Source organism: Cyprinus carpio, chromosome A21 (genome assembly GCF_018340385.1).
Source record: "Cyprinus carpio isolate SPL01 chromosome A21, ASM1834038v1, whole genome shotgun sequence".
Classification (NCBI taxonomy): domain Eukaryota; kingdom Metazoa; phylum Chordata; class Actinopteri; order Cypriniformes; family Cyprinidae; genus Cyprinus; species Cyprinus carpio.
The window spans coordinates 5569971-5589746 of record NC_056592.1 but is presented as its reverse complement, the minus strand read 5'-3'; the positions used below and the strand labels follow the sequence as shown (position 1 = coordinate 5589746).

At 36.1% G+C, this 19776-nt stretch overlaps 2 protein-coding genes across 2 annotated transcripts in view; one reads left to right on the top strand and one right to left on the bottom strand.

The window, feature by feature from the left end:
* Positions 1-8453, bottom strand: part of LOC109045558 (probable E3 ubiquitin-protein ligase HERC1) — a 68505-nt gene extending 60052 nt beyond the window's left edge. Inside the window, 1 exon segment of the mRNA XM_042711431.1 lies at positions 8117-8453. The gene's annotated coding sequence lies outside the window, so the exon portion shown is untranslated.
* A 7278-nt stretch (positions 8454-15731) lies between these two features.
* On the top strand, positions 15732-18911 carry esm1 (endothelial cell-specific molecule 1). Its single transcript, XM_019063115.2, has 3 exons — positions 15732-16290; positions 17877-18020; positions 18139-18911. Exons 1-3 carry the CDS (start codon positions 15984-15986, stop codon positions 18219-18221), a joined length of 534 nt encoding a protein of 177 aa, XP_018918660.1. The 5' UTR covers positions 15732-15983; the 3' UTR covers positions 18222-18911.
* The last annotated feature ends 865 nt before the right edge of the window (positions 18912-19776 follow it).

Sequence of the window (19776 nt, the reverse complement as noted above, 5' to 3'; positions counted from 1 at the left end):
AAACAGCATAACACACAGGGTTCACCTTTCTGGGTCTCTTTCCAAACTGAGAGATAGCTTTCATCTGAAGATGTAATAACGAATATCTCTACTTGCTTTGTGAGTTGTGACATTTCAAAAAACAGTTAGAGTATGTGATGTATTAGTTCAAACTATAACCTGTAAGCTCCAAAGAAGATGGAGGCATTTTATTATCCCAGCACTGACTTTTTATGGCTATCCCCTTAAATGTAGCTACATATCAGGAACATACACAAAGTACAAATAGATAGATTTCTATACATATCTGCCTATTACCAGTAACATAACCAACGCTGAAGACTGGAGTAATTGCTGTTGAAAATTCAGCTTTGTCATCACAAGAATAAATACATTTTAAAACATTGGAATAGGATTTAGTTATTTTTAAATTGTAATAATATTTCACAATATTACTGATTTTACTGTAATTTTGATTAAATATAGTCACCTTGGGGAGCATTTCAAAAATAAAAAATAAAAAAAACTACTGACACCAAACTTTTAAACAGTAGCCTGACTATACATTATCTTTTATTTATCATACACAATATCAACTTTCACAACTTTTCCAATCCTCTAAAGATTGGTTATTTCCATTTTTGAGTATAAAAAGAGGAAATGAGGAAACTCCAGTGGTTAAGATAAGATACATACTCATGATGTTTTATTTCAGTCTCGGAAAACATGATCAGCTCTAGGGCTGGGCGGTATATCGAGTTTGTACGATAAATCAGTATTTTCTTTATAAGCGATACTCCATCTGCCATCAGACGTATTGCGTATGCTCTTCTGTATCATCCTCGCCACAAGGCTGCACCGTTTCTACGTGTATTTAGCTTTGATTTGAAAGAAAACAGCGCATCCTGGTGGCGTGGATGATACAGAAATGCATATGCAATACGGTGATATGGACAGACACAGAGGAGACTGTTGACAAAGGAATTGTTGAATAAAGTCGTTATGGCAGATGAAGTATTCTGAAGACGACTTTCACACCTTTTATGGACCTTGACACTGTTATTTACTTGGCAGTCTATGGGACAGTCACAGGCCTTCCGGTTTTCATCCAAAATATCTTAAAATGTGTTCCGAAGACGATCTGAGCTTTTACGGGTTTGGAACAACATGGGGATAAGTGATTAATGTCAAAATTTTAATTTTGGGGAGGAGTATCCCTTTAACTTTCGCTTTAAAAGATTTATTTTTGTTTTTATATTGCAATGTTAGAATGATATGTGATTTTAACCCTTTTTTGCACATAATAAAATAACTTTAATATGTATTGTTTTGTTGGACAACATTGGGCGGTAAGTGAATTTTTATATTTTTTTGTTAGAATGATATGTGATTTTAACCTATATATATATATATATATATATATATATATATATATATATATATATATATATAAAATACAGATTTTTTTAATCCAAATACAAAAACGAAAATATCAAGATATATACCGTATATCGCAAATCAGCCAAAAAACACAGAGATATGAATTTTTGCCCATATCTCCCAGCCCTACAGCTAACATATGAATATGAAACCTTCCTCAATTATATTTGGAAATCAGTAGCCATTCAATCAGTAAGGACTGACATGATGAATCCAACACTTGCACAGCAGTGATCTAAAATGGAAATCCAGGACTAAAACCTTTAATAAACCAGACACCATCAGCCTGGGAATTGAGCAACCTGGGCGGTTAGCTCAGTTTCTCTCACATCAGTGAAACCGGTGGCCTTCTCGTCACTTCGAACAAGTTACCACCACCTCCCGCTGGACAGTGTCCATGAGCAACATGACCCAGCACTTCCGCGTCTGCCCTGAGTCTTACACCCCAGGATTTATTACACTCGACAGCCTCTACGGTTTCAGTATGTATAAAAATAAAAAGGATGCTTCTCAAAGCTGCTTCACAGTTATGTGGGAGGTGGTGTGGGACCGAGTGTCACATTCCCCGGGACTCTGACTAATCCTACGAAAACCATGACAATAACAAGTCCTTAATGTCTCTATGTAAAGAGAAGCTGAGCTTATACTCTGAGGTGTTTACCACTTTGTAGACATATTGGCGTGAGTACAATGCGCTGGGTGTAAATATAGACAGTCCTCAGTTACATGTTACTATTATTAATCAGAAAGAGGTACAGTAGTTATGCACCCAAACAGTAATTTTAGAGCATGTTTAAAAATAGATCAGAGAACATACAGTTTTAAACCAGTGTTGATCTGATAGCTGTTGGGTATGCTTTACACATTAAACTAGATGACAAAATAACAGCTGGGATATTCCCGCTAGGAAGTTCAGATGTGTTGGATATGATATTAAACTCAGATTAAAAAAAAAGAAATAATAAAATTAATCATATTAGTTAGTTTTCATACACTACTGTTTAAAGTTTTGTGGCCGGTGAGATTTTTTGAAGTTTGTGTAAAGTAGGGTGACCAAACGTGCCATTTTCCCAGGACACGTCCTGGCCAGGATTTCTATATTGCCTAAAAGATCCAGGTTTTGGCTTTGGTTTCCTGTTTTCATACTTAATGAAGGTAATGATCATTTAACCAATAACATGCAGACATTGTACGTAATCGACCAATCGTGGTGCCTGAGAAGGTGGGATCTACAGAGAACGTCAAAGCGATGCAAATACGTGTACATATTAGTGTTCGACTTGAAGCAGCACTGAGCATACCGATCGGTGTATGACATCAAAGTACCATGAGAGTGATTCAAAAGTGCAAGAAGCAGTCTGCTCTCTAGAGTTCTCACGGTACTTTCATACAACAATTGGTCTGTGCAGCGCAAACAAAGCCAAAACGTGGATATTTTAGCCAATATAGAAATCCTGGACAGGATGTGTCCTGGGAAAATGGCACGTTTGGTCACCCTATGTAAAGCAATTCAGAGAATTGTAACACTATAATAACTATAGCGCATAAACGTCAGTGGTTCGTCCACTCAATCGCGAGTTACTTTTATTACTGTTAGTTGCTACAGTACAGCCTACAGTTTGCTAGCTAGCTATGCCTTCGTCCCGTAAATGCATATTACCTGGTTGTGATAACTTACAGAATACCGCTTGGTCTCCTTATTTAAATGTATTTGTATATGCCATAGGGCTGCATGATTAATTGAAATTAAATTGCAAAGGAGATAAATCGTGATTAGGCAGAAGCTGAGATTGTCATGCGTATCTTTCAGGGAAGCACGGTTCTGTGATCAGCAGTAAATCTCCATCCGAATGCCAGAGGGCACTCTCGCGCTGAAACTCCAAACACGCCTCGCAGAAGAAACTCAGGAAATGCCTATAGCGGTTGCTGAATAAACAGAATTTTTAACTGCTTTCATTAATTCATTTTTTTGTTCAGTGTTTTATATTGTGCATTTGTCATGCGTGTCTCATCAGTAAAGCCGGTTCCGTGATTAGCGGTAAATATCCGTCACCTGTTTTCAAATGCACTGGGAGTTCATACACAGAGCCGTAGTTCACTGACAAGCTACGCAATATCGTGTTCATAATCGAATGCGATTAATCTCAATTATGAACAGAATATTGCGTAGCTTGTCAGTGTACTACGGCTCTGTGTATTAACTGCCGCTCCCGTTTGAAAACAGGTGAGAGACATTTACCGCTAATCACGGAACCGGCTTTACTGATGAGACACGCATGACAAATGCATGCGATTAATCGTGGAGCCCTAATTCAATGTGACTAATAAACACATGAGTCATGACTACGACAATATATGATTTACTTGAGTTTGTCTAATAATTTTTATTATAATAAAACATATAATAATGCAATGCTAATCAACATAGCATTTATTACTGCTTAGAATACTATAAAATATGTTGCGTGCCTTATTCTGTGTGAGAAGCCACATCTTCTCACAGATGGATTTATTTCAATCACTCGACTGACTTTATGAAGTGAGTATGGAGTAAAAAAATGTTAGTAAATGTAGTATTTTCACATGCTTTCAGATGGAACAGCATTTACTACACAGAGCCATAGTTCACTGACAAGCTACGCAAACATCTCTCATAATCACAGAACGATTTCTTCAATTTCATAATTGCACGATTAAATCAGCTGCGATTATGACCGCGATTTTGTGTAGCTTGTCAGTGAACTACGGCTCTGTATAGTAAATGCTACTCCATCTGAAAGCATGTGCTGGAGATTTACTACTAGTCACAGAACCGGCTTTACTGACAAGATACGCATGACAATCACATTGGATTAATCAAGCAGCTCTAATTTGACAGTTGTGAGAGGCGGCAGCTTCCCGCAAATGGGCGTGGTTTCAGGGCCGACAGTAGGGTTGTGCTGATAGACGATAGTATTGTGTATCGACGATAGTCAGAGATATCGACGATAGCAGATGTCTCTGTCGATAGTCAAGACAATATTAGGCTCATTCTCCTATTAATGTATTAAATTATAATAATAATAATAATAATAATAATAATAATAATTATTATTATTATTATTATTATTATTATTAGGCGGCCTATTATAATTCGTCTATCAAACTGCCCAGCTATTTCACTTCAGCACGCATTTCACACACATGCGTGCAAATGAGGATTAGAGCCTTTAGCCGGTGAAGAAGTCTCCATCCACAAACAGACGCACATCGTCTGCAGATATAAGGTATTTCATTGCACTTTAACAAGTAATCTGAACGGCCTATATATGTGCAATATTTTAAACGAGCCCTTACTAACTGAGTTTAATGCCACTGTTATGTTAGAATGCATCTCATTCTTGTTTCTGTGGCGGTGCATCGGGCTCTTCATGGGGCACGTGGTCCAGAGCGCTGTATGACTGATTGATGCATCAGTTCAGTTGAACTTTACTCCAAATATATGAACTTACCTGTTTTAAATACTTTATATTTAACGTGTTCGTTTATGTCCAATATTAGTGTTAAACTGTTGGAATTTATATGAAACTATTGATTTTCACCGTTGACTGATTTTGCAGAACATTTAGGTAAATTCCATGCACAAATGCGGCAAATTTGTCACAGGACACGCGATATGACAGTTGCGTCTGACTATATATGAACTAGCTGTTTTAAATACAGTATTTTTATATTTAACGTTAGTTTATCAGTATGTTTGAAAGGAATATTTTTTCAATTATTGGTGATTCCATAGGCTCTCTCTCTGTTTTAAACACCAAATAGTTATGCTATGACAAAAATAAAGAGTCTCTCTCTTGACCCTGCACAATATAATATCGTGTATCATCGATCTCATGGGCTGACAATATGACGATTAAAAAGAAAATGACCATATCGCCCAACACTAGGCAGCTTCCCACAAATGGGCGTGGTTTCAGGGCCAACAGCAGACATAACAACTAGTCCTATCATTTATACTTTATGTTTTTTTTTTTTGCTTTTTTTTATGCTTTTTCTACAGTCTTCAGTGTCATACAATCCTTCAGAAATCATTCTAGTATGCTGATTCACTGAAACATTTCTCATTATTATAAATGTTGAAAACAGTTGTGATTCTTTTTATTTATTTATTTATTTTTTATTTTATAAAGGTTTAAAAAATTATTTTTATCTTATTTTTGTGGAAACAAAGATACATTATTTTCAGGATTATTTGATGACTAGAACGTTCAGCGGAACAGCATTTATTGGAAACAGAAATATTTTGCAATATTAGAACTCTTTACTGTCACTTATGATCCATTAAATGCATCCTTGCTGAATAATTTCTTTCCATTAAAAAAATAAAAGACTTAAATACTAGGTGTATATGCCAATGATACTTAATTACTTTGGGTTGGGAAAAAATGTGTGAAAAACTGGCAATTTAATAAAATATTTATTTTGACAAGATCAAGGATCTTTTTTTCCTCTCTAATCAAAACAAACCACTGCCCATCCTATTAGACTTTTGTAAAATCCCTTTAACAAAAAGCCAGCTTCTTAATAACATTATCCTACAGCAAGGCACATCATTTTGGTGGGAAAGCAACAGCACAGACATCAATATACACTAGCAACAGATTTTATGATGTATGTGCTGTTACTATGTTTCTTTAACTTTAAAACAACCCAGTTTGATAAAGTTACAAGCATCAGTATAATAGAATAAAAAACATCAAAAGATGGTTACAAATATACATATTAACTATTAAAAATGTGAAAATTAAATATTAAAATGGTCATCCTCATGCAAGCCAACTCTCGGTGCCTTACTAATTTTAGCATCCTGTTAATTTTCTAAGTCTTTGTGTAAATAATCACATCTGACCAAAGCATTATAAAAGCATGAAAGTCTGCTACATCATTTTATGCAAATATTTTCTTAAATTACAACACAAGCAAATTATTTTTTAAAAATCTTTTAACAGAGATCATAAGAGTGCTGCATAACAAGAATGCCCTATTAAAAATTGGGATTATAATAACATATCAATCTACTGTCTCTTGTGTCTTCATTCCTAAAAAGTATATTTCTTGGAAACCCAGATGCAAGTGAGTCCACAGTCAAATGATGGAACGCACAAAAGATGTTAACCAAAAACAGAGAGCACAGGGTTATTCCCAGTAACAGAGGTGTAGGACTGAGCTTGAATCAATCAGACAAACATAAAGCTGTCCAGCCAAGATTTTCCATTGCCTATTACTGTTGACCTTCTGTTGAAGTGAGACTGAAGTGGATTCAATTCAGCCAATCAGAATGGTCTGGGGGGCTGATAGACTGAACACCTGACTGATCCAGGACAACTGTGACAACTAAAACATCCATCCAGTCTGATCACATTTCAGACAGAGTCCTTCAAAACATAGGGCATGTCAAGGTTTCAATGCATAAGAGGAGAACTGAGTCAAAGGAGATATTATAAGCACAACTACCAATCTGAGCTTTGAGGTCTGTGTTGAATATGATTGCAAAATATCTCCTGAACACTGTATAAACATTAAAGGTTTATTTTTTTTATATCAGAAGTGCCTGGCACCTGTTATGTGCTCTGGATCAACTTGTTTGGTCCTCAAAGCAAACAATAAAGACACACACACGCACACACACATATATGAAATACAAACTTATATTTTGCAGAAGCCAATATAATGAATGGCAATGAGGACTGAAGTGGTCAAGCTCAGAAACGACATATAAAGGACCAAAAAACCATATGACTTGTAAACTATATTCCAAATCTACTGAAAGCATATCATTGTTTTGTTTGGAAACAGGACAAAATTAGAATTTTATGTACTGAAAAATTCCATTGTGGCTCTTAAATGTCATTTGCACTTATGTAGAGTGACCATACCTCCTCTTTATTTCTGGACATGTCCTGGCCGGGATTTCTAAATTGCCTAAAATATCTAAAATTTGCATTGGTTTGACTCCTAGCATTTTGCATACCACGATTGTTTGATTATGTATAATGCCTGCACTCTATTGGCCATTACTTTCAGCAAGTATGAAAACAATAGGTAAACAAAGCCAAAACCTGGACAATGTAAGCAATTCAGGAATCCTGCCCTGGACAAGAGGTCGAATAGTCACCCTAGCTTATGCACATTCATAAAATCCCAGCACGTTTGATTTTACAAAATCAACTTAGGCAGGCCAGCATGAATTTCTATGGTTTGGTGCTTGTCTAGCTGGTAGACATGTAAAACCATTTTGTTAAGCAAAAAAAACTAAGGGAGGCTTTGTTAAGGTTAAAAACTGTTACAACCAGTACATCAGCATCTAAAACTACACGTCCTTGTCTTGTTTTAGGGTTTGAACCTACCGTCTATAACCACTACACCACATCACCCCCAAGAAACCATGATCTTTGCCAAAATACGGCACACTATACAAAATGTGACCATAATCAGATCAGTTACCACAGCAACATGCATGAACTGTCACTTGGGAAAGACTTACATTGTTGCATCAGCTGGGACTCAACAACAGTGATAGATACAAAAATAGCTGACACATGACGAGCTCAACTGTTTAAAGAACTAATAATCCACACACAGACACGACAATCCACCATTCATCCGATCAGATACTGTCGAATAATATATAAAAGACAGTGTATATAATGCTTACCAAACGACACGATCTCCTTTCTTCCTTCTGTCATTCACATTCACGCCCAGCAGATCAACCCACTGCCCCCTGCAAGGCTCTTTAATAAACCTGCTGCCTAGCAGAAAGGACGTGAATCCTTCGCTTTATTATGAACCATACCCTGTGTTTACCTTCACAAATACACACTTTTGAATTAAATATAACTAAACGGCACCCGGTAAAGAGGAGTTACGCAATACGAGGACGAAATGCCGGTTAATCTCGCGCTGAGGGTGTTTATAGTAGAGAAGGTTGCCGCTCCGCAAGCTGTTGCCATGAAAGATAGCGGCGTACGTCTTCGGGAATGCGCGTACAGCGGTAGATTTTACGCATACGGCGCAGTGTCGTGACGTCATTACGTTTATATCATATGAGTCCATTATGTCTAGCATTTTGTTTATGCGATGTTATTTGCATTTAGTTCATTATTATTTTATTATTTAATTAATAACACTTTTTTATTTTAAATTGTATATGTCGTTTTAAATTTGAGCTTTGCGAACCAAATTATCACAAAAATAGAATTACTCTGTAAATACATAAATAGGCTGTGGCCTTTTAGAAGTCGAGAAAAGTGACATAAAACTTTTCCATTTCTTCTGACAACACTTTTCCAACCTCTTTTACCATTTAGCTTGACATTAATAAATAAAAGCATAATTTTAATAAATAATTTAATGTTTAAGGACAAAATCCCAAACAAATTGAATCAGTGAGTTAAAGGGGTCTTTTTTTGTTGTTATGTAGGGGTTTGTTTTGTGTTTTTGTAGGAGTACATTGTGTTTATGCAGTTTAAGGTTAAAAAAACATTATTTTCCACATACTGTACATTATTGTTACTCCTCTGTGCCCAGCCTTCTGAAACGCGTCGATTTTTAACCATAGACTGTATAAACACATGGACGTAGTGTCCGTGACGTCACCCGTAGATTCCTGAAGAGCGTTTTTGAAGTGCAAAGTGGGCGGAGCAGGCCGTCGCCATCTTGGCAGCTCGTCACAATGCGTCTTTCCCGGATAACCGAAAATGGGCAAAAAGGCTGGAGCTGGTTGCTGAAGCCACGCCCACCTTACTCGACGGCACTGTCAGCAGCTATGGTCAGCAGGGGCAATCCTCCTGTCACTCAAGTGGCCACTCCCTTAATTATGCAGAACTTTAGGGCTTAATATAATTTAAACGGATTAGTTATAAAAAAAATTTTTACTCCCCTCACAGTTGTCATGAAGGGCAAAATTAGCTATATAGACCAAAATCATTTTTTGTACCAGGTTATAAACGTTTTTTTTCTGCTGAAAAGTTGGGCATTTTAACATGGGGAGTCTATGGGATTGACTCCCTTTTGGAGCCAGCCTCAAGCAGCCGTTTTAATCACTTCCTTGTATGCTTCATGAGAGAGAGCGGGAGGTTGCCACTTGATTTTCACAAGGCTCATCTCTCTGAAAAGTGAGGTGTGCTCTGATTGGCCAGCTATCCAGCGCGTTGTGATTGACCGAATGCCTCAAGCGTGAGACGGAAATGATAATGAACACACCCGGAGCAGTGGCCGCCATTTATGCTGCAGCACCCAGGGAGCAGTTGGGGGTTCGGTACCTTGCTCAAGGGCACCTCAGTCGTGGTATTGCCGGCCAGAGACTCGAACCCACAACCTTAGGGTTAGGAGTCAAACTCTCTAACCATTAAGCCACGACTTCCCCTTTTATAAAGAATATCTCTTTGAATTACATATATATATATATATATATATATATATATATATGTATATATGTGTGGTGTGTGTGTGTGTGTGTGTGTGTGTGTGTGTGTGTGTGTGTGTGTGTGTGTGTGTGTGTGTGTGTGTGTGTTTTCGTCCTTTTTATTATTTTTTTAAATGTCTATAATGTTGCCTTGTTAACTAGCTGAAATGAAAGAAGTTGAAGTTTTTATACATATATATATATATATATATATATATATATATATATATATATATTATATATATATATTAATCAGTTAATGTTTATTTTATTTTAAGTAATTTTTTTATGGTATTAGTTTTAGTTAACACTATTAACCCTGCTTGAGAAGACTTTTAATATAGTACATGATAGGTATAGACCACTTTAGAGAAGATTTAATGATTTTATGGTGTTTTTGTCATTTGGAGCCCCATTACATTAATGTTACTTAACTGCGAAACCCACCAAAGGCATTCATGAGACATGAAAAAAAAAAAAATACAATTAGCCTAAGTGAAATGAAAGTTTTTTCTCTTGTCTTAATTCTGAAAGGATTGAGTACAAAGAAGTCACTTTTTTCTTCTTCAGCCTTCTAAATGTAGTGCTCTGCAGTTTCAGCTGTTTCCTGTAAGCTTGCCCTAGTCCAAGTGTGAATTGTTCTTCAGTGTCTCTGGTGTTTTGGTCATGTATGTGTGATCCATGGAATGACAAACAGTGTCTGATGACACAGAAGTTTGACAGGGTTCATGTCTATGAAATGCTACATCATCCATTGGGATGAATCTCTGTGGCTCAATTGCTTTCATGCACTTCAGGAACAACAACAACTCCCAGAATCTCTTCCACAGCTGCAGTGTTTCTTAATATGTCATCCCCACTCCTCTGCCTGGTGTGTTATGATCATTTCTGCACGCAGTCAGGGAAAGGCACACTTGGCTCAGACAGTTATCTTTAAAATGGACAGAACATAGATGAAAAAAGGGAGTTAGCTTCCACTTGTCCCATCTGAGGTATACCAACCACTGCTGCAGCCCACAGTTATACCTAAAGAGAAACTGTGAGAATGAGAGAAAAAAGATAAATATGTCAAATATAAAACAAACCCCATAGATAGGCTAAGGGGATTCCTTTTTTTTTTTTTTTTTTTTAAAGAAGGAATGGGTTTTCCGGCTATCATTTGTACCCTATATAAATTGTAGGGTTTATTTATTTATTATTATTTTTTTATTAAATCGTCAGTTAATGCCATAAAAGATATGTTATAAAGAAAAGTGAAATCATTCATAGTGAGATAAGATAAGATCTACATAACGATAAAATATAGATCCTCGACGACATATGAAGATTCAAGTTCAACAGAGTCACGAACAAAAATATGAAACTCCAGAAAAATAGGTTGTGTTTACAACCAATGCTTGATCGAGACAGTCACAGTAAAGTTTGTTCTGGCGTTTGGCAAACCAATTTGTGGTGCATTTCCGCCAACTAAGTTACTGGACTAGAGTCTGGGGAGCATAAGGGTGTTTGGATGTGGTTAAACGCAAAAAAAAAAAAAGCACCATGAGAGAATCAAAAGTCATTTATACGACTACGCTCTATCAAAAGTCATCTATTACTTTACGTGAGTAGTTCGTTAACGCTCAGTCAAAACCTTCACTTGACTCTCCTGCCGTTGTTTTATGTAACAGCGTCATCTAGTGATGAATATCCTGCATTGCAGCCCCTGAGCGTATTCTTTTCCAAAGTATATATTTAATATAGGCCTTTATACAAGGGTGTACCTTTGGTTTGAGAAGTGGGGGGGGGACACAAAATGGGGAAAAATTTTTTCGATTTGAATCCCATTTCCTCCATTTACATACAGTTAGGGACTATGGTGATCCAGGAAATAATTAAGTTGTTTATAATGATAAATTCTGCTGCACTGCAATGAGCTTTGGGTTAGCATGGTTGGGTTCAGAATCCTGCCTGCCTACCTGCACTTCTTCGCTTGCGCCTGTTCCCTGTCTCACCTATGAAATATGAAAATGTGCTAGCCTGTTTCTAACATGACATAATTAAAATTAATTACCTGACCCTTTACACAGCACATACCTGCAACTCTGAGCTACTTCTCCCTGTCTCACCCTCCCTGTCTTTAAGCAGCTTCACCTCATCTGTTCTCTGATATGAAAGCATGGCATAAAAAAAATAAACAAAAGTTCATCACAACTGAAACTATATTATAACAGTCAACAGAAAAATATCAGGGCCTGATTCTGTTTCTCTCCCACCACACAAGTGAGCAGGTAAATAATATGAAACCACACCCATGTGATGATGTGACCATGTTAAAAAAATATTCTAAACAAATAACAACATGCAATTTGGCTCCTACAAGAAGAACATTTAATTTGATAATATTCAAACTGTATTCACTATTTATCATGTACACTTCTTCCCTTTTATCACCAACAAATCAAAATCACCTGGCCTTTCATACAGCACATAACCTACCTGTAACGTTTGTGTGCTGCTGCTGCTTTTCCCTATCTCACCCTCTCTGTCTGAAGCAGCTCCACCTCATCTGTGCTCTGATACGAAAACAACTGAGTTATGATCATATTGAGTCCACATAGCCAGAAAAGAGTCTCTGGATGTACATTTTAAAAACTGGGTATGCCACATTCATTTTCAGATTAATGTGTAAAAAAAAAACCCGACTGCGTATCAATAACTTTACAGACTAGACTGGGCTGATGTGTAAAACTATACTCAGGCTCACCACATAACCATAACACTATATAAAATATAGGCTAACTCAGGCTAGCTCCACATTAAGCCTTTTCTTTGAACAAGTAAATCAATTTTTACAAATTAACTTCTATTTTAAATGAACAAATATTGTAAGTGAACAACAATAGCTCAAGTTCAGAAAAAACATTTGTTATTAAGACTTATTTTTATTTCTGCATCTGAGTATAATGAGTTGAGTAGCCTATAACAGCAGCCAGAGTCTGCTTGTCATACATTGCTGACAGAAAACGCTGCTGTTTAAAGTGGACACAGAATGTTCTAGGCAACATTAAATGTTTAGGTGGTTAGCTAGCTAACGGTCTGAAGTTACCTAGCAACAGTGTATGTTAACGTTAGCTCATCAACAGGTGTAGACCATAGACTAGTGTTGTCACGGTACCAAAATTTCAGTATTCGGTACCGATACCAGTGAAAATCCACGGTTTCTCGGTACCAGTTTCGGTACCAAAGCAAAACACAAAAATATGCTAATTAAAAAAAAAAAAAAAAAACTTTTTATCACTAAAAATAAAACCAATGCCATACTTTAAACTTATTTACAATTGTGTTTAAAGTTTTTCTACAAGTAATATAATTATGGAAAACAGTAAACAAGTTTCACCCAAATTTAATTTGTCTTTTAATTAATGAAATTTAAACATATTTTTTATTTTTTGTTAAATAAAGGGGATTTGCTATTAAAATTAAAACATGGAAGAAATATTGTGTGATTTATTTCTTTAAAAAATTAAGTTTTATTAATTTTTTCAACAGTAGTAGCAGTATCACATACATTCTACTAAATAATAGTAATATTTCTAGCACAATGCCTTTATGTAAAAATGAACATTTATTATTTATTTTGACGGGTTGCAGTGTTTCCCACAGCCTTGCACTCCCCCGCCCCCATATATACATATATATGCGAATTCATTTTCTGCCAGCAGGAGGCGCTTTAAGAGCGGGGAGAGATACAGGATTCTCCGGTAACGGCTGCAAAAGCAGCGCTGAGCTCACAAACGCTGCCTTATCAAGCATTACATGCTAAATGAAATGAAATCGAAAATGTTCTAAATACAGTCGGTTTCCTTCTGAAATACAGTGATATTAAAAACACCCGCATCGGTTTTTGATTTTGAAATGTGCAGTGCTCATGTTTATTCAACGAAGTCAAAGCCTTTTGAAAAAATCTATTTGTGGCGGTCAGTTTTGATATTGTAATAAATCATTGTGTGGGAAACCCTGGGTTGCCGTGAATACCTTTAAATTGACACTGGTTTTACTCAAATGAAACGGTAAAATGCTTGTGAAGTGACTCAGAACAGTTTTGGTAATGTTGTTTATGTATTTATGTCCTCATTGAGACGCAGATGCTGAAGTTACTGCAAGCGTCACGCGCTTCAGTCTGTAGTAAACAAACCCGCACGTCTCTGCCATTCATTCATTCACACAGACACGCGCAGAACATGCACGATTCATATTTCAACCGATTTTTGTGGCTTAACATTTACAGATACTGGTCCATATGGAGATTTGATTTGATTAATTTATGCTAACTTTGACAAATTCCGTGACTGTCCATATTAAAATGTAAGTTTCATTTTCATGACTGGATTTTGAGATTCCGTCCGCGTTTTCTGCTTCACGGAGATCATAGCACTGTATGCGTCAAGAACCGGGTTGACCGGGTACTCCTTACCACCGGTACTTAAAGAAACCAGGTACCGTGACATTTTCATTTTTTCAGTACCGACTTGGTACTGAAGTACCGTGTCTTTTGAACACAATACCATAGACTGTAAAAAATAAGTAGACAGACATTTTGATTACCCTGACCTGAGCTAATATACCCTGAAACCGGCTACTCAGTAGAACGTTCAGTGCGCTTACACTAGAGTGTGCACGAGACGTCCCTGCCTGTACGCGGACGCGCGCATCGACACAGACAGGCAGGATGTCTGTTCTGCTCGGTCCTGCTCGCACGTGACGATTACGGCGCGCGGGTTAAAAAAATAATAACATACTAATTTGAAAGTGGGGGGGACACGAACGGGATTTTGAAAAGTGGGGGGACATGTCCCCCCTGTCCCCATAGGAAATTACGCCCGTGTATTTATATTTAATACATTATAAGAGTTTGACTTTCAACATATATGGTTTACATACAGATGTCTCATTAATATTCAACGGAATTCTAATTTGTAAACTTAATAAAATGAGACTATTTCAAGACGACTTTTTCTATCAGGTCAATGTTTTAATAGTATTTACATTTCTGAAAGCATCATAAATGGTATCTAGATGTCAGATTAAGAAACAATGGCAGAGAATTGCAGATTATTTTATGAAGTTTGGCCCGTTTTATCTATAACATTAACTAAAATGGGTCGTGATTATGACTTTCAAGACATATTTCAGTATTTTCATGGGCCTCTTCTTTTAATTGTTCAGATAATGTTAAAATAATTCAAGTTGAAGCTTGGACATCATATATTTACATTGTATGAATCTATTAATGTGTACAAAGACACTCTTTTTGTTATTAAATGATAGGCCTATATAAAATTATTGTTATATATATATATATATATATATATATATATATATATATATATATATATATATATATGATGTTAATAAATTAAATGTTAATAATTAATTAATTAATTAATGTTTTTTTTAAAGAAGTCTCTTATATATATATATATATATATATATATATATATATATATATATATATATATATTTATATATATGTAATGTAATGTAATGTTTTTTTTTTTTAAAGAAGTCTCTTATGCTCATCAAGGCTGCATTTATTTATATGTAATATATGTAATATATATGTAATATATATATATAAATTTGTGAAATTTATAATATTATCATTTATAATATTATTATTATTATCATTATAAAGCTTTTTATAATGTAAATCACGTCTCAGAAGATACTTAAATTAACTCTCCAAGGAAAATTTTAACACTACCAAAAACATCTAGTCATGCACGTTCACGTTAGGAACAAGGAGCCGTGGGGGTCACTAGGGTCATCTTGAAAAACCTTCAAACAAACAACTTCAGTGATGACATCAATTCCTGGATGGCAGCAAGGCTCTAATTCCACTTCCACGCCGGATTTCTAAAACAGGGAAGGGGGAGGCTGGCAAATAGACAACAACACCGGATTGAGGAAACTGACGAGGGCATACTATGTGCAAAACAAACTTGTTTAAAGCTGACAGCCATGCAGCCCGAGCTGTTTCATTCACTATCACATCTAAGAAGAGGACAGCTCCTCCCTAGTGCACTAGACCCTAGGACCGCATCCAGCGTGGTGTTCGCTAGCACTTCAAATCATGCGTCTGTACGCGATCCCGGTGTTGTTGCTGATGGTGCTCGGAGATGCTGACGCGTGGGGTCCCGGTGGTAAATACGCCGTCAACTGTCCGGACAAATGCAACCCCGCGCTGTGCGGCTCGACGCAGCGCTGCAGGCGCACGGTGCTGGATGACTGCGGATGCTGCCAGGTCTGCGCGGCGGGACGGGGAGAGCACTGCTACCGGACCGTGTCCGGGATGCACGGCGTCAAGTGCGGACCGGGACTCTTCTGCGACTTCTACAAAGATGAGGATGATTATGGAGATGAATATGGCATCTGTAAAGGTACGGGCTGATGTGTGCACCTGCTCAGGCAGATGGGATTGTTGGGGATTGGCACATATTCAAAGGATTGAGCAAAAGAGAACTTAAAATAAATCAGAAATAGTGACATAGTTACTAAAGAGACGAATTTCTTTATATTTCGATTACAAGTCTTCTCAATAATTGTGTGTGTGTGTGTGTGTTTGTTAAAGAGACGAATTTCTTTATATTTCTATTACAAGTCATTAATGGATTTCCAAATGTAAAATATTTAGAATTATGTAAAATGTAATTGTAATTATATTATTATATAAAATATAATTATAATGTAGTGTAAATTTAATACAATATTTAATAGGTATATATATCATATAATTATAAATTAAAAAGTATAGCTTTCCACTTAAGTTTAATAAGACATATACATATATCTTGGAAATCAAACCTTTGATATTCTGTCTCCTATCATCAATATAGTCTTTATTAAAAAAAAAAAATGGATTTCAAAACATTTTGTGTAGAAGAAAATGTGTATGCAAGAAAACAAAAATAACAAAGATTTTACGTTTGTGATGCCCTATACAAATAAATAATTTTGTATAGCCTATTTCCAATTCAGATTAAAAAAAAGTGAAATAAGTATTTTAACTATAATCATAATATGTACATTTGTTTTATATAGTCTCTGTATACATGTTAAAGACTGTCCTGATGAATTCACATCTCTTCAAGGCAGATCAATTTTTATTTTTATTTTTTATTTTTTGTAGAATATTTAATCCTCAAGATTAGCTGAAGTTTTTGAGGTGATCTCAGGTTACAGGTTAAAGAACAGTTCGGCCTACAAAAGAAAACTCGCCTCCAAGTCTCTTTTCTGTGGAGTCCTTCTAGGGCCCCTAAATTATTACTTAAAGTATTATGTAAGAACAACGTGAGTTGGTGAATGAACACTCATTGCTTTGTACTAGGGGAACACACACCTTCCACACCAATTACTCACACTCAGCCTTTTAATTAAGTCTTAACCCGAGTCTTAGACATAAGTGAGCCTTCTGATCCTATTCCACAAACACTGGATCAGCAATGAGCAAATATCCTCAGAAAAGAGACTTTGTTAATAAGTGTTTATGATATTTTTTCAGAAAAGTGGATTTCCATCTAACTGCCAGAACCCGCAGAGGAAACTGATTCCCCCCAAAATGTGAGTTCGAGTCTCGGGCCGGCAGGAATTGTGGGTGGGGGGAGTGCATGTACAGTTCTCTCTCCACCTTCAATACCATGACTTAGGTGCCCTTGAGCAAGGCATCGAACCCCCAACTGCTCCCCGGGCGCCGCAGCTTAAAATGGCTGCCCACTGCTCCGGGTGTGTGTTCACAGTGTTGTGTGTGTGTTCACTGCTCTGTGTGTGTGCACTTCGGATGGGTTAAATGCAGAGCACGAATTCTGAGTATGGGTCACCATACTTGGCTGAATGTCACGTCACTTTCACTTTCACTTTCACTTTCACTTTTGTTTGTGTGTGCATACTTCTATAGTAGATCATCATAATGCCTACAGATCCTGTAATGGTTAAATTGGCTGAAACATGTTTGTGTTTCTCTTATCAGACTGCATGTATGGAACTTATGGCATGGATTGTCGGAAAACATGCAACTGTAAATCAGGTGGATTGTGTGACAGGGAAACAGGTGCTTGTCTGTCCTTTAAATTCTTGGCTAAAATGGCAATGCTGAAATCTCATTCAAGTGAAGGTGAGTAAAAATATAAATGTAATGTGAAATGTAAAAATATATTTAAAGAGTGTCCTTTGATATAAAGTGACATTATGACATTATTTATTCTTATTTTTGTATTATTATTGTATGACAGGTAATGAAGTGGGCTCAGGCGATGGCAACACTGAAACCAGCAGAAATCAATCTTCCGCTCGCAATTTTCTCACCCCTCGCTGACAGCAACTCTCAATCTTCTGTTTAGTCAGTGTACATGTAGCATAATAAATTAAAGGACCAAACGGATATATTTTAATATGTTTAAAAGGGTCAAAGAAAAAGATATGCTTTTATTCTGTATATTTTACAGATGTGTATGCCAGTTATGTCTTTGTTCCAATGCATGTCTACATGCATTCACATGCACACAAATAAACATGCAAGTAGGCTTATACAGCAGAGTTTGATATCACAATAATATGTTCCCACAGGGCTAAATATGCTGAAATACATAACTGAGATGTCAACATTGTGGTTGAACTGAATGAACACACACAAACACTTTTACATAATGTATTACAATTATATCATATTTAATGAAATACATATTATACCAGACTCAGTTCTAATTCTGATCAGCATTTACGTCAAAGTTCACTGATATGACATCTGTAATGCTTAACAGTGATGTTTTAACATGTGGTATATGTGGAAGACCAAGGAGATTATTATAAATTCTGGACTGTATGTATATCCTTCTAATCTGTGTGTAAATTATTCTGTGAATCTTCGCTTTAAAACCCTCTTGACAGAGATAATATGAATTCTTCTTATTCTGCTTTATGTATGAGATTTAAATTAAAACAGTGTAATTCTATGAGAAATCTCTTGTTGTTTTTATTTTGCCATTTTTTATTTAGTCACATTTTTAATGTGGAAACTCTGATTAAAACATTTTAAAACTTGCAACTTTTTAACTAATGTTCATTTTTTAAATATGTAAGTTACCTGATAAGTTTTACAGTATTTATTGCCTCATGATATAGGAGAGACAATGGAGCAAAATGTCATACTTTTAACTTCACGGAATATTTTTGAAAGCCAATTATATTTATAAGCACATATTAAAGTCTTGAATACAAAAATATGCTGAACATTGCAACAGTTATTGTCCAGGAGGAACATTCATATACTAAATATAAATGATATACTGAATTGAGGCAATTTAATGGATTTTTACCTAATATTAAACAGGGGGTGGGGGGAATTGTGCAATTAGACAACCAAAAAAAAAAAAAAAAAAAAAACGTATTTGCTGAAATATAGATCTTGTGACAACTTAACCTTGTGACAACTAGCCCCAAATACAAATACGTAGGCCTTCTGTTTAATACAATTCGAAATATATATATATATTTGGTTTTGTATAAGTTAAGATATTTTGAATTGTATTAAACAGAAGGCCTACGTATTTGTATTTGGGGCTAGTTGTCACAAGGTTAAGTTGAAAATGTATTTAATGTTCATGCAGACCTCTTTTCTAGCGGTTTCTGTATGAAAACACCACGTCCTCATCCTGAGCAGTACAGCAGATGCTCTTCAACGCGAGCTCTGAAAATACCAAAATACCCACCGCGGACTATTAATAACCATCAGATCCCTCACCTCGCCGAGTTCTCAAATGAGGCTGTTTCCCAACATCCCACTTGTTTATTTCCTGTGTTTCCTGACACCTGTGAAAATGGTCTTACTTCCTGTTGTTGTTGTGTCTGCCTCTGGGACAGAATTCAAAAAC

Bases quoted from the DNA above. Each gene is read 5' to 3' on its own strand.
- esm1 (XM_019063115.2), top strand. From the start codon at position 15,984: ATGCGTCTGTACGCGATCCCGGTGTTGTTGCTGATGGTGCTCGGAGAT. The intron at 16,291-17,876 runs GTACGGGCTGAT...TTCTCTTATCAG, and splicing joins TGAATATGGCATCTGTAAAG to ACTGCATGTATGGAACTTAT. The intron at 18,021-18,138 runs GTGAGTAAAAAT...ATTGTATGACAG, and splicing joins GAAATCTCATTCAAGTGAAG to GTAATGAAGTGGGCTCAGGC.